Raw genomic sequence first — 13,489 nt, forward strand, 5'->3', positions numbered from 1 at the left:
TATCTGACTTGTAATCAACAACATCTTGGTAGAGAAAACATAAAAGGAGAAATTAAAAAAAAAAAAAGTGTTTGGGAGGGAAGGACTCATATTTTGAAATGGAGCATATTGAGAGTGTAGACAGCTTCTTGGCTAGCTGTGATTTTTGAAGCATCTGAAATACCCCAGGGGCAGCAAAAGCTTCTTCCTGCTTCTGAAGGATTTTAAAAAAAAAAAAAAATTAAAAAAAATTCCAGAGTGGGCAAGAGGAGAGACGTATAATTGCACAAGGAGAGGTTTTAATTGTGAGATGAAGGCGCAGGACCTTTTTTGAAGCCCACAAATTGACTGTCTTCATGACAGCATTGCGTATCATTCTGTCAACTCCGGCTCGGGATGTGGTTGCTAGGCAGCGGCTCTTATGGACCCAGAGTGGCTGTGATTTGCCAGCCTTCTGCAGACACATGGTAAGGTCCTTCCCAGCCTATCATCTACAGGGACTTCTGCACGCCGGCTGCATACTGCTGAGCTTCTCCTACCTGAATGTGAGCAGAAAAAGACACACTTAAATCAAACCTTTTTTTTTTTTTTTTTTTTTCCTTCCCCTTCCCTTCCCTTTTTTTTTTTTTTTTTTTTTAAATAATAAATCCCCTTCCGGTAGCGTTTCCATAACTCCCCTTAAAAACCAAAGCAAACACCCCTCTCCCTTAAAAAAAAAAAAAAAGGGCAAAAAAATAATAATAAAAAAAAAAGCCATGAAACGGAGACCGGAACAAGGAAAAGAGGTTAGTGGGTTAAGTGGTGTGTGTTTCCTGCGTTTGCAAAGGTGCCTACAGTGAGGAGGGCGGCTGTGATTCGGCCATTAGTTACAGATGGTGGCTGCAGGCTGGAGATTCCTGCAGCCAGACCACAGCTCTTGTGTCTTTTCCAGCAATGCAGACTTTAAACTGCTCAAATCCTGTATCAAGACGGCGTAAAAAAAAATAGTGGCTTTGATACTTAGCGTGGTTGCCAGCTGGGTCCTTTATGTATTTTGATGCAGAATGCCTAGAAATGGGAACAAAAAAAGGAGTTAGTTTGCCAAATGAGGTTTCTGTCCCCTAATCCTTGCAAAAATGGCATGAGTGGCAAGTAGGTAAAGAACATTCAGGAGGATTTATAAGCAAATTAGATTTTTCAAAACTTTGAAGCAATTTGTGTACAACTTTTGGTGAAGGTTTGTGTCTCTGAAATGATGAAGGAGAGCATTAAACAAATCACCCCAGGGACTGGCAGTGGCATAAGAAATATTTCTGAACAGCCTAACTTTTAATGTTTTTCTATTCCATAACTCTGAAAGCTTTAATTCCTCTCGTATGAACAGCACCATCAGACATGGAGATACACATTTTTCAGCAGAAACCTCGTTACCTTCATGAGACAAATTCCTGTACTGTAAATGCAGAAACTTAATTGGTGGAAGCAGCATTGCACAGGCAGTTAACCTCTGCAAATTAAGATGTGAAAAATACTGTTCCAGACTGATTCATTTTTGTCCTTCACTCTGCTTGCAGGTACTGTTTGATGAGTGTGAAAGGATGCTTCACTGATTTTCATATTGATTTTGGTGGCACTTCAGTGTGGTATCACGTTTTCCGTGGGGGGAAGGTAGGTGAACCATTTTCGATATTTGGTTTTGTTTCTCTGTGCCTCTTACAGAGGGGAGGGCTTCTTTTTTTTTCTTTTCCTTTTTTTTTTTTTCCCTTTCTTTCTTGCTCTTTTTTTTTTTCTTCCTTAAGGGGATCAGCCAGTGATCAGACTGTTTCAGCAGCTTTGTTGATATACACAGAGTTTACTGAACTGGGAGGACAGCACTCACCGTTATGAAACAAACAAGTGATTTATTTGAAATACCGAATGTGTTATTTGCTGGTGGTGGTGCTTTTAGGCTCGCTGTTGCTGTGTGGTCCAGAAGTGTCTTGCAGAGAGATGTGGCTGTGTGTACCCTTGTTGGGTCAGAGTGCCCTCACAAGTCTCCTGTAGCTAAAGCTTCTGTTCCTTTTAGAGATTCCACATTGCTTTGGTGTGTACAGCACAACAAGCCAGAACTGACACATTAAAGGATACAGAAGCCTTAAAATGCACAGCATGTGCAGCTATATTGACATCTCTCCTGGTTTAGGATGCTTTTCCCAGCTGTAGTGTGGACAGTGTATGGGGGGAACTGAAGTCAGTCAGTGGTAAAGATCCTGTAGCTCAGCGCAGCTCTACCAATACACTGTTCTGAGCTGCAGGTAAACCACAGGCAGCTTCTGAGTAAGATATTTCTGGAAGAGAGATGACAAGTGACAGTTACCCAGCCACTTGCAGCACGTGGGCTAATTGCTGCTGCTGTCTGTGTGTGCCTCTGTGTACAACACCTGGAAAACAAGTGTTCCATGCAGGAAGCTGCTCATTTTCCTAACACAAGGTAACCTTGGTGGAGTCTCTCAGCTGTTTCTTTTTGTTGACTCTTGGTAATAGTTAAATCTTCATTTTTTTTTTAGATCTTCTGGCTGATTCCACCTACTCTGCAGAATCTAGAACTCTATGAAGAATGGGTTCTCTCAGGAAAGCAAAGTGATATCTTTCTGGGAGACAGGGTGGAACGGTGCCAAAGAATTGAGCTGAAACAAGGCTACACGTTCTTCATTCCTTCAGGTATCCCTGTTAACTAACCTTCTGGAATGACTGAGATTGTGTTTTACTAACAGTAAAACAAGTCTTCACATCTTAACCCCATACTGAGCTCTTCATTTGCTGTGGTAGAAGAAAGGCCAGGGACTAAATGTGCTTCATTTTCCAGAAATTAAGACTGATAGAAAATGTACTGTGAGGAAGTGTGTGCAGTGGTCACGTGTGTGTACTGGGAGAAAGGAGAGAGGAGTTGGGCCACTGGAGCTGTCAGTTCACCTGTTCTCATCAGAGCTGTACTGACTGCTGCTGTTAGCTTTCTGGGCAAGACAGTTTTCTCTTTCTGTGATCTCTTCTGGCAGGTTTCACCTACAGTTCAGTAATTTGCTTCTTTGCCTCTATCTGAAGCCGGAGGTGGGTCTTGATTTCCTGGTGGAGCTCAGGAGAGATTCCAGTCCGTGGGAGAGTGGCTGCTGTGCTCCCTCAGGTTGCTTCTTGGGGAAACAGCTTCATTGTTATAACTCTTCAGGATTTCTGATGATGGAGATGGTGCTGAATCTGGACATCTTCCAGCAGCCCAGCCACACTCAATTTTACACCGCTGCCCACCTCAGTAACTGTGTTGCGTGATCCAGGCTCATCTTGCAAAGCCACCAAATAGTTGTTGCTTTGAAGGCTGATGCTTCAGCCCTTTCTGCTCCTGCCTGAATTGGATTAAGGATGGTGGAATGTGTAACAGCCCTCATTTAAGATGATATCAGACTTTGCTTTCCGTGACTATTATGGGACTGGAAGTTTGTTTATAGTAGTTTAACACATTGCCTCTGTCTATTGGATCTTACCAGGGAAATAGACTTTCTGCAAGAGAGAAGGGCAGGCTGGTAGTATTTCAGCTCTGAAATTAATTATTCTGTGGAGATAGGATTATTATTTTTTAACCCTAGAGACAGAGAGAAGGCAGGTCATGCAGAGACGGGGACAATGTTCTTCTCATCTGGGGAGTGTTGTTAGGATCAATTGAAGGCCACAAATGTGCACATTTCTAAGTATTTGGTAAGGATCAACCTGGGAGATGACAGGCAAAATGACTTTGAGGGTGGAGGAGTTAATCTGTTAAAGGAATTAGGTCTCGCCTTGAAGCCGGTCAGAATGTGCCGTTACTGTTTGAACTGGGTGTTTGAGTGTGGCTGTGCTGTTTGCTTAGATCCCATTACTGCATCTTCTATTTATCTCCATCCTCCTGTGAAAAGCCTCCTACAAGTAAGACTTTCTGTATGTCAGTTTAGTCATGTTCAGCAGCTGGAACACTGCAGGTTGTGGGAGCTTGGAGAGGACACAGCTGTAACATGGTGGCTGCCACAAAGTGATTCCAAATGGGTTTTTGACTGTGGTTTCTGTTTTCTTAGGAAAGCCCCAAGTACAGAAATGCCAATACCTCAGACATTTTAGGCTCCATGCCAGATTTGAAAGGCATTTATGAATAATTTCTCTGTAAGCACCTCATACATTCAAGGGTTTTTGCTCTGCTGTATTTTGTTTGGAAAACTTATTTGCAAATCTCTTATTTGTGTGAAAGGGCATTATTTCTGCCTTTGTTTTAAGAGTATGGAAATGCCTAATTAAAGGCTGTTCCAGGTCACTGAATTGAGCACAGCTGTGTAAAACAGGTCAATTCCTGTGACCTCTTTGCTCTGGTTTGTGCACATATCATGTTAGTTAATGTTTGAAAGTGGTTTTTATGTGCTTTAGAAGTGTTCTTAGTGTTTAGATTCTGTTTATGGGTGTCTGTAAAACCAGCGTGTCCTGTATTTTCAATTGAGCCTGATAAACCCTTGACCAGCCTCAACTCATCCGTGAGGAAATACCTTCTAATTACAGGTTTGGTCACAGAAAGTGTAGAGGAATTAGTGCTCAGCTGGGCTGTGAATGGGGAACATTTCAGCAAGGGACTTTCCCATAAAATATCCTGCTCTGCTCCTGCTTTCAAGTAATTTTTGGGAGTAGTCCTAGAAATGCTGTTATACCATAGCACTGTGAGGGTGAAGTAGATAGAGAAGACTGTAAGAAGACAAGTGGGGGAGTGAAATCACAGACTGCTGGGAAATGGAAGGTTTGCCTGAGAATCTGGGATCAGCAGCAGATCCAGTAAATCCCTGAAAGTACAAACCACTTGGACAAGAATGGGGATCATTCTTAAGGAAGCCATAATTATAGTGTTCGCCAGGGCCTCAGGGTATTTCCCTCTCCATCACTGCCATCATCCTTTCAGGATTAAGTTTAAACCAGTAGATTTTTACTGGTGTTTGTAACCCTGCAGAGCACCGAGAGTGTGATCCCAGCTGTGGCATCGGGGAGGAACTGAGCCCAGTATTGTCAGTACAGTGAGCTGTTATGGGCCAAGGTGCATTTTTCAGCATTTTAGGAGTTCCTCCTAAATCTGGGGAGGGGGAGAATAAGCTGGAATTCTGAGGGATGCTCTTGTAGGGGCCCAGCTGTACCCTGGGGGCCCATAGGGCTGCTCCACACCAGCGATGCAAGTTCTCATCTCTCACTTTACTGATTTCCACTGGTGAGTCAAGGATGATAACCTGCATGATAAAGTCTCTGGTAAAGTGATAAAATCAAGTAGGAACCTGGCCTGTTCCATTAATGTAACTGGTGTCAGTGTAATTGTTGATTGAGGAATACACACATTGTGCCATTCTGAGGTTTATGGCCAGATTAAATTCATGATGTTAGACCAGCTGAAGGTTCAAGGGGAGAGGAGGCAATAATTGATACCAGTGTCAGGGAATGATTTTTAATTTTTTTTTCTGTAGATCTCAAACTGTTGTTTTGCCAGGATGGGAGCAAACTTTTTCCTTATACAGGGAATGTGCTGCGGCCCCAGGATATTTACACTGTGTATGTTACCATGGGCAGAGTTTAATTTGTAAAGTTTTCATATGGAAAACATTCACCACAGATGAAATCTGTTCCAGGTAACACATCTCACTCTGGGATAGTGGACAGGGGATGCTGCCTATCTGACTCACATGCCAAATAAAAGGGAAATTCTTTATTAAGTGTTTCAGGTGAAAACTGTGATGATCCATAAGAGAAAAAGCATCATTTCAGTGCTCAATTATTGTCTCAATAGGGAAACAACAACATTTTACCACTCACAGTCAAATCTAGAGCTTGTCCAGTACTATTTTTGCTGTAGTTTTCTTCTGCACCATGTGATGGCTTTTCAGGGGGGATGTGTGAAGTGTCTGGAGTCTGTTGTGGTGGTGTTAGGCAGTAGTAATTAAGGCATCTCTCACCACTGTGCTGGGACACAGAGAATCAGTGTTTGGGCAGAATCCCTCAGATTTCTACAGCTCAGGATTTCTGTGGACAAGTGTTTTTGGCTTTACAGGCCAATTTCTCTGTTACATCGTGACTGTTCCTCCGCAGCCTTTTTGAAATACCACTCACTAAGTTAATGCCAGTTAACCAGGTTTTTTATCTGCAGCCCTTCTCCCTTTATAAGTGTTTTCTCCTTTTACATCACTGCATGACTTTACTGGAACCTTTCTCTCTCCTTCTCTTGCCCTTCACCCTCCACTCCAGTCTTTATTCTCTGTAAACTGTCTTACACTTCTCTCCTTGCACTTGTTTTCTCAAGTGGTGCATTCATTGATTTCCCTCTCTCTCGGTCTCTGGACACCACATTAGTTTCTCTCGTGTTCTCCTAAACATCACTGTTACCTAAACCCAAGCTCAAATTTAAGCATACACAAAAATTTATCTTTTTTTCAATCCACTTACTCTTTTAAATCTTTGTCTTGCTGAATATGTAATTCTGATCGTGTGTGTTGGACCTCTGACATGGATGTTGTCTTTCTCCTCCTGCTTGTTGTACTTTACAAGCAAGATTTTTGCCCTCATTTGAAATATTTTAAACTTGTTTGCTTTTCTCTCAGTTTCTTGGCAGGCCTCTCTTTCAAGAAATGACCTTTTCTTTCATGCATGTGTATGTGTGTCTGCTGCAGACACTTGTACTTCAAATTCAGGAGAGTTTGCACATGTAAAATTGGTACATACAAAAGCAGCCAGCTTGTAGTATCTTGTAGAAAATGTGTCTTGCAGTGGTTTTGCCTATTAATGCCATGAAGTCAGAGAGCAGTCAGCATCCTGGAGAGGTGAACTGCAGCCAGTTCTGGATTGGCACTGATGTTGTCTGCCAGAACACAAATAAACTTGGATTTTATTCTTTTCTCATGAAGACCAGTTTTGCTGACCTCCGAGGTAGTTGCCACACTCGTGGTGGATACAAGTTGATTCCAGGGTTTGCACTGTGATTGGTCTCAGAAAATTTGCAAACATCCTGGTTTTGATTCCTTTGGGAGATGGCTGATGCTGTCAAGGGTTGCTCTGTCATCCTCTTTCTTACAGCCTTTTCCTGAGCCTCTGTCACTGCTCAGAGCAGCTGTGGGCTTGGGTCTTCTGATCCTTTTCAAATCTGTAGCTTTAATGTGAGTCCTGGAAGAGGTGGGAAGTTGAGATGTTGAGGTATCTGATTAGGCATCACAGAAGACTTCTGCAGTGCTGATTTATTCAGCATTCCTTCAATCAAAATCCAGACAGGGTAACCTGCTGTCAACTGGATGATGTTCCTTTCTGGTTCTTCTTCAAACTTCTCGTGTTGCTGCATGCAATTTTATAACAGTTGTGTTTCACCTGGGAGCTGGCAGTGATCCACTGAGGAGTAGGCTGTTTGTTTTACTTTATTTTTCTTACCTTCTCTGTACTGCACTTCAGGGCCTTTGGCATGGAAACATGCTGTTAAAGTCTCTCTTAATTATTGTGGTAACCTGAGAGTCCTCCAGAGTTCCTGTCTCCAGTCAGATGCAGAAATAATGACCTTTCTCAGATGAATGTTCTTGGGAAGGAGAGTGGACAGACAGAGATGTTCTGTGTGGACTGCAGGCAGCTATTTGCAGGGATTTCAGATGCTGTCACAGTGGTTATCAGTGGGATTTTGCCTATTAGGAGTGTGTGGTCCTAGGTCACCTCTGCTGTGCCAGTGAGAGTTTGATGGATTATTGTGTGATGGGGCCAGAAGGTGGCACAGAGCCCTTACAGCAGGGAGAATGACAGGCTATTAAAATCTGGCCAGTACATTTTTTGCAGGGTGTTGTGGTGGGGCTGCAGAGCTGCTGGGCTATTTTTGGGTTGCTGTTTAGTTTTTCCCATTCTGTGTGCTTCCACTGACATTACTGGAATCTCTGTGCTTGGAACCTCAGGGACCACATGAAGAAGATTGGTGGAGAGGATCAAAGAGGAGAGAGGCTTTTTGCCTTGAGTGGCTGCTTTCAGATGGAAGGTGACAGCTTGATGTTGGATGCTTGGTTCTGTACCTAATGCAGAGCTCTGCCTCATTCTTAAAGACAATTTAAGACTGAGAGTTGCTGTATTGCCTGTAATACCAGGGCAGAATTAGTAAATTTTTTACTTTAAAAATGTAAACATGATCCTTTCTTGATCAATTTGGTTGTGGGCACTGTTAAGATGCAGTCATTCTTCTTTTGAGACTTGCTGGCAGTTCCCACTCTCAGGTTATCTTTTCAGTCACTTTTTATTTTTGAGACATATATATTTCATCTTTTCTACCCCAGGTTGTTGTAGAATTGCAGGGAAATGTGTGGCGACTTCTATATCACAAGGCAAAATACCAGTTCAGTTACTAATGGAAACAGATGCAGCATAGTTTTGGCTTGGAGCTTGTAGGCTGTTTGCCCCATAGCTTTATAAGTTAATATTATTTTTCATTATTGTCAGATGGAAGATTGCATCCTTGAGTAGGAATTTGCAGCCCACTGAAATCTTCTAACAAGTTTGCAATGTTTAATAATACTTGTTTTATAAAATTCAGAAGATAATGAGATCATATCTTTCTTTTAACTGTTCAGAAAAAACGTTTGTTACTGTTAATTTTACCTTCTTGATTTCCTAGAGATGATAACATCTAAATATTCAAGTGTATCTTAGGAGTGGTGGAATACTTCATAACTGTAAATCAGCTGAGAGCATTTCTGAGTCTCCTGAATAGAATTCCTGCTCAGTGTTGACTTGGCTTCCTACACTAGGATTGTTTTGGGAAGGAAAAAACACTTACTGATCGCCAGGAGCTGAAATAAAAACCATCAACTTCAGAAAAACCAGAAGTGGATGGTCTTCTTACTGAGGCTTGCCATGAGGACTGTGAGCAGTGAGTGTGCAGTGCCTGCATTCCCAAATCCATTTATCCCACAGGACTGGGCAGTGGCTGTGCCAGAGCCGGGCTGGTTCCACCTTCACTGTGGTGTCACCACTGTTGGCACAGGCTGCCTGGGAAATGGTCACCCATGGGGAGGAACTTTCCTGGTGGTCATCAAAGCCACACAGTCAATGCCCTCCTCTCATCTGCAGGATTTAATTGTAGCTTTAGGTAATACTCAGCAGGTGCTTTTTGTTTGTGGCTTTCAGACAAAAATTAACAATTTCTTGTTCCATTGACCTTTGACTTTTTCAGTCCTTATTCCAGCTGTTCTGATATTATTCCGGTGCTTTTCTTAGCATTAAGGATAGAATTAAATTTTTGGCGTTTTTCTCTGTTTTTGAGACAATGACCAAGAGGTGAGATACTATCTCCCATCTCCCACGAAACCATGGAACACAGAGGGCTGTGCAGTGCAGCAGGAGCAGGGTTTGTGTGAGCAGCACAGAGCAGCCGCTGAGAACTGATGAACTCACTCCAGAGCTGTTGATATTGGAGGCTGTGTGGCAAGTTTGTGCTGTGAGAGCTGTAAGTCAGACACACAGGAACAGACATGACAGGCTGTTCAGCACAGGGACATGATCTAAAATGTCAACAGACCTTCAGTTCACCCAGCAAAATGTAATGGCCCAGGTGAAGGTGAGGCAGGGCTGTGGTGGGTGACATTAAAGCAAATCCCTTGGCTGTCCTTTTGTCACAACCATCCGTGCAGCACCTCCTGTTCTGGAGGTTTGTCTTCCCCTTTAAAAACCGTGGTAACTGGGGGAGCTGACAAGATGGGTGTTTTTGTTTGCAAATGGTCACAATGAACATTCATCCTCCTCAGTTTATTTCTGAGTCGTGCTGTAGCTAAGCTGTGGGAATGGATTGAATGTGCCATCCAAGCTTCTCTTTTCTCAGAGCTCATTTCCACAATACATTTCCCTGATGGAAACTGTTTCCTGTTTTCTGCTCATCTCTCTTTCCTCCTACTTCTACTTTTCTGCTGCTGACCCTCCAGTTTTTCTCCTGGTTAATATTAGAACAAGAGATTTTCATGTTGGGTTTTTTTCCTCTCTGACATCTGTGCCAATATTGCTGGGATTTTGTACCTTGTCAGTTTTCCCATCTCTTTTGTGTAACCTTGCCCATTCTGTCCTGTGTCCCTGGAATCCACCTCTTGGTGCTCATGTCTCTGCAGTTTCAATTATGCACGTACGTTCCTCAGGCAAGTGGAAGCTATTTTGGGATGTAGTGTGACTGAAATGCTGCACAGCTGAGTGGCCAAAATCTATTTTATACTCAGGTGACTCCCCTGACAGGGCTGTGTCCTGCAGAGGGGCTGAGCTGGATGCTGCCTGTGGGAGCACACGAACTGCAGGAAATCTGGGATTCCCCAGGACTGAGCTCAGCACTTCAGCGGTGAGGGGATGGTACCCACAGGCATCATCTGTACCTATCCCTGAGCTGTGCCTGGAAATCATCCCTGCCTTGGCCAGGGGTAGGAACTTGACTTCCCAGGGTGTTACAGCAGATGACTTTGTTGCTTGCTCTCTCATTTATTTTATTTTCCCAATCCTGATGGATTTTAGTGATGGGTTTTGCTACTGACAACTGTGTCATTAACAGCAATATTTTTCAGTCTTGTTATTAGAAATACTTGCATCTTGAAGGACCTAGTGTTCAGTTAATTCAGCAGCTGGGAGCTGAAGGTACTAATTGCTTGTAAGTTGTTTAGTCCTGGATTATAAATGCGAGTAGGGAATTAAAGACCTTCTCCACGGAACCAGAGGTTGTTTCAGATACTTTACAGAATATTTTATATTTGCTCTGTAGCAGCTCTGCAAGCAGAGATGTTTGAAACTGTATTTGTGTTCATTATTCTTCCTGTTGAGGGTTTGTCAGGCCTGGAACACCGTTTGTTGGAGCATTGGCTCAAGCCAGTGATACATCCTTCCACATTTCTCCCAAAAATATTGAGACTACTACCAAGAAAGTCTAGCAGTTATTAACACAAAACCCCTTGGCATCTCGTGGGGGTAGAGTTGAGAAGTCAGGGAAGGTGTGATGAGAAACCCAAAGAGCAGGAAACAATGAAACCAGCTGCAATCCAGTGTGAAATGTTCACTGAGGAAATATAACTTGTAGGAGAAGGCTACTGTGGAGTTTCAGTGGAAGCATCCACTCAGAGAATAACTGCATTGATGGAATTTAATTTCATTGATTATTAAATGAAGAGATATCTCCTTTTAACCTTTCAAATAGGACAACAATCAGCTCAGTTACTCCTTTTAATTAAGTTGTAAATATTTGATAACAAACTGTATTTCAAATGATGTTGATTATTTCACTAAAATAACAGCTCCACTAAGGTTGGACACCTGTGCTGAGAGAACTCTGTGGGAAGTGGTGCTGAGGACTCCTCAGTGTTCTGCTGATAACTGCCTGGTTCTGAGCTGTCTTCTGCCACCACTCAGGTGTGGGCCCATGAAAGTCATTTCACTTTTTCAAGTTTCAGTTTCTTCATCTCTAGACCTGGCAGTTAAGGTGTATTGGTCACGCAAACCAGCTCTGTGTTTCAGCAGCCAGCCAATAAGTTGTCTGTGGGGACTCAGATTTGCCTCAGTGCGTGGTTTCCATTCTTTCCCCCAGCCACAGAAATCTTTGTTTGCCCAGTGGGAGCAGTGGCCCAAATTTCTTTGACCTTAGATTTGTTTTCCTTCCCAAAGACTCGGATGAAGATCATTTCTTTTTCTAGTAGTTTGATCTTAGTACAAATTGATGTATTTTGTGTGAGGTGCTGAACTACTTCAGCTGTGAAGTATTTATAGTGTTTATGTGTGTAGCTGCCACCCTACCCTTACATGAAAAAAAAATTCATCTCTAGTTGATTGTTCTTGATTTGGAGGTAATAAACAAGCTGGATCACTGTAACTGACATTATACTGACCAGAGAAGGAAAGATGGAATAATTCTGAGAGCTGCCAGAGCCATGAGCCACCCACTGGTTTTATGTGCATCACATTTAGTGTGTGGAGTCAGACCTGTAAATGGAGTGAAACCTGGAACAGGTTCCCCAGAGGGGCTATGGAGTCTTCATCCCAGGAGATGCTGAGGAGCCATCTGGACACAGTTCTGTGCAGCTGCCTCTGGGTGGTTCACGAGGGTTGGACCTCCAGAGGCCCCTTCCAGCCTCTACCTCAGAAATTCAGAAAAATGTATCCAGAGGGATGGGCTTGTGCTTCCAGGAAGAAAACTCTAGTGCTGATTTCTTTTCTTTCCTATCACTGTCCTCCCAACATGTCCTTAAAGCCCCAGTCCTGCAATCTGCTGTGGCTCAAGGACTTCCCAGACAGAGCTTTGCAGGCCTTTATGGTTGAAAAATTGTTGTGGAGGAGCACTTTTGTGGCTGCTGGCTGGAAAACCCTCTGGGCTGAATGGCTCCTGCTCCCTCACTGATCTGGAAGTGAGGGAAAGCTGCCACAGCTTTAATGGAAAGTACTGCACAGTCAGGAGAAAATTGACTGCCCCCCATGTTGCTTTGCTGTCTGCTGGTTTATAAATTGTAATGCTTTTCATTAAAAAAGAAGAGGAAAAAAAGTGTCAGGTCTCTGTGGGTCCCAGATCATTAGCAGGATCAATTCCTTTTTCACTGCAGAGATCAGAGGCTACAGTCTTGCATAGCCAGAGCTTCAGCTCCTGACAGACCAAGCAAACAATGCAGAGGCAGAAGAGCTGGTGTGTGGCTGCCTGAATTGCTGTGCCTGGATTTTCGTTGTGACAGAAGATTCTTTGGAGCCTGTGAAATTAATTCAGTCCCTTGCAGGAGTGGGTCAGAACAGTCTCATCAGCCTCAGTACCGGAAATGTTAAATCCCTTAACTCGAGGCTTACAGTGAAAAAGATTTCTCAGTTACTTGAGGAAGCTGATCTTAGGTGATGAAACTTCCACCTCTGAAGGAGGGCTGGTAATATTTTGAAATCTTTTACGTCTGAAGGTGTGTTCTGGTGCTGGTGTGAAGGAAGTTTGGTGTGCCTCAGTCCAGTTCCACAGCTTTAGCCCACCACCACTGCTGACATGGTTTGCAGCCATGCTGGAGGTGCCAGTCTGAGAGCCAAATGTATGGAACAGACTGAATTTACTTCTTAGTCATGGATGTGGTTGAGTCATAAACTTGCGTGTGCTCAGTAAACACTGTAAGTGTTGGGTGAATAAATAGAAGAAGTGATTTACAGAGGGTTGTAAGACTGCACGTCACAAGGTGCCCTTCTGCTATGACTAGTCCTGAAATGTGGCTGTGAGCATCCCGTTTAACCTTTCACTGCTTTAACCTCTCATCCCCAGCACAGTGGGATGCAGGGGGTTGTTAAAATTTGCTTATAAATTGCTCTGTAATGCTACATAGCACGAGGCATTCTCAGTTCTTTGCTTTCCCTCTCTAGGGTGGATACACGCGGTTTATACTCCGGTAGATTCTCTGGTGTTTGGTGGAAATATCCTGCATAGCTTTAATGTTCCCATGCAGCTTCGCATCTATGAAATTGAGGACAGAACAAGGGTAAGGATACTCGATTCTCTTTTTTAACTGAGCAGTTC

The 13,489-nt window shown here is 43.2% G+C and overlaps 1 protein-coding gene across 4 annotated transcripts in view; it reads left to right on the forward strand.

The window, feature by feature from the left end:
- The window catches only part of KDM2B (lysine demethylase 2B), a 107,338-nt gene that overhangs the window by 34,001 nt on the left and 59,848 nt on the right, over positions 1-13,489 (forward strand). For all 4 annotated transcript variants that reach the window (XM_066331689.1, XM_066331691.1, XM_066331690.1 and 1 more), the window contains 3 exons: positions 1,533-1,626; positions 2,505-2,658; positions 13,336-13,451. In XM_066331689.1, the coding sequence (XP_066187786.1) occupies positions 1,533-1,626; positions 2,505-2,658; positions 13,336-13,451 (364 nt within the window). The remainder of the gene's footprint in view (positions 1-1,532; positions 1,627-2,504; positions 2,659-13,335; positions 13,452-13,489) is intronic.

This window comes from Sylvia atricapilla, chromosome 17, assembly GCF_009819655.1.
Source record: "Sylvia atricapilla isolate bSylAtr1 chromosome 17, bSylAtr1.pri, whole genome shotgun sequence".
Classification (NCBI taxonomy): domain Eukaryota; kingdom Metazoa; phylum Chordata; class Aves; order Passeriformes; family Sylviidae; genus Sylvia; species Sylvia atricapilla.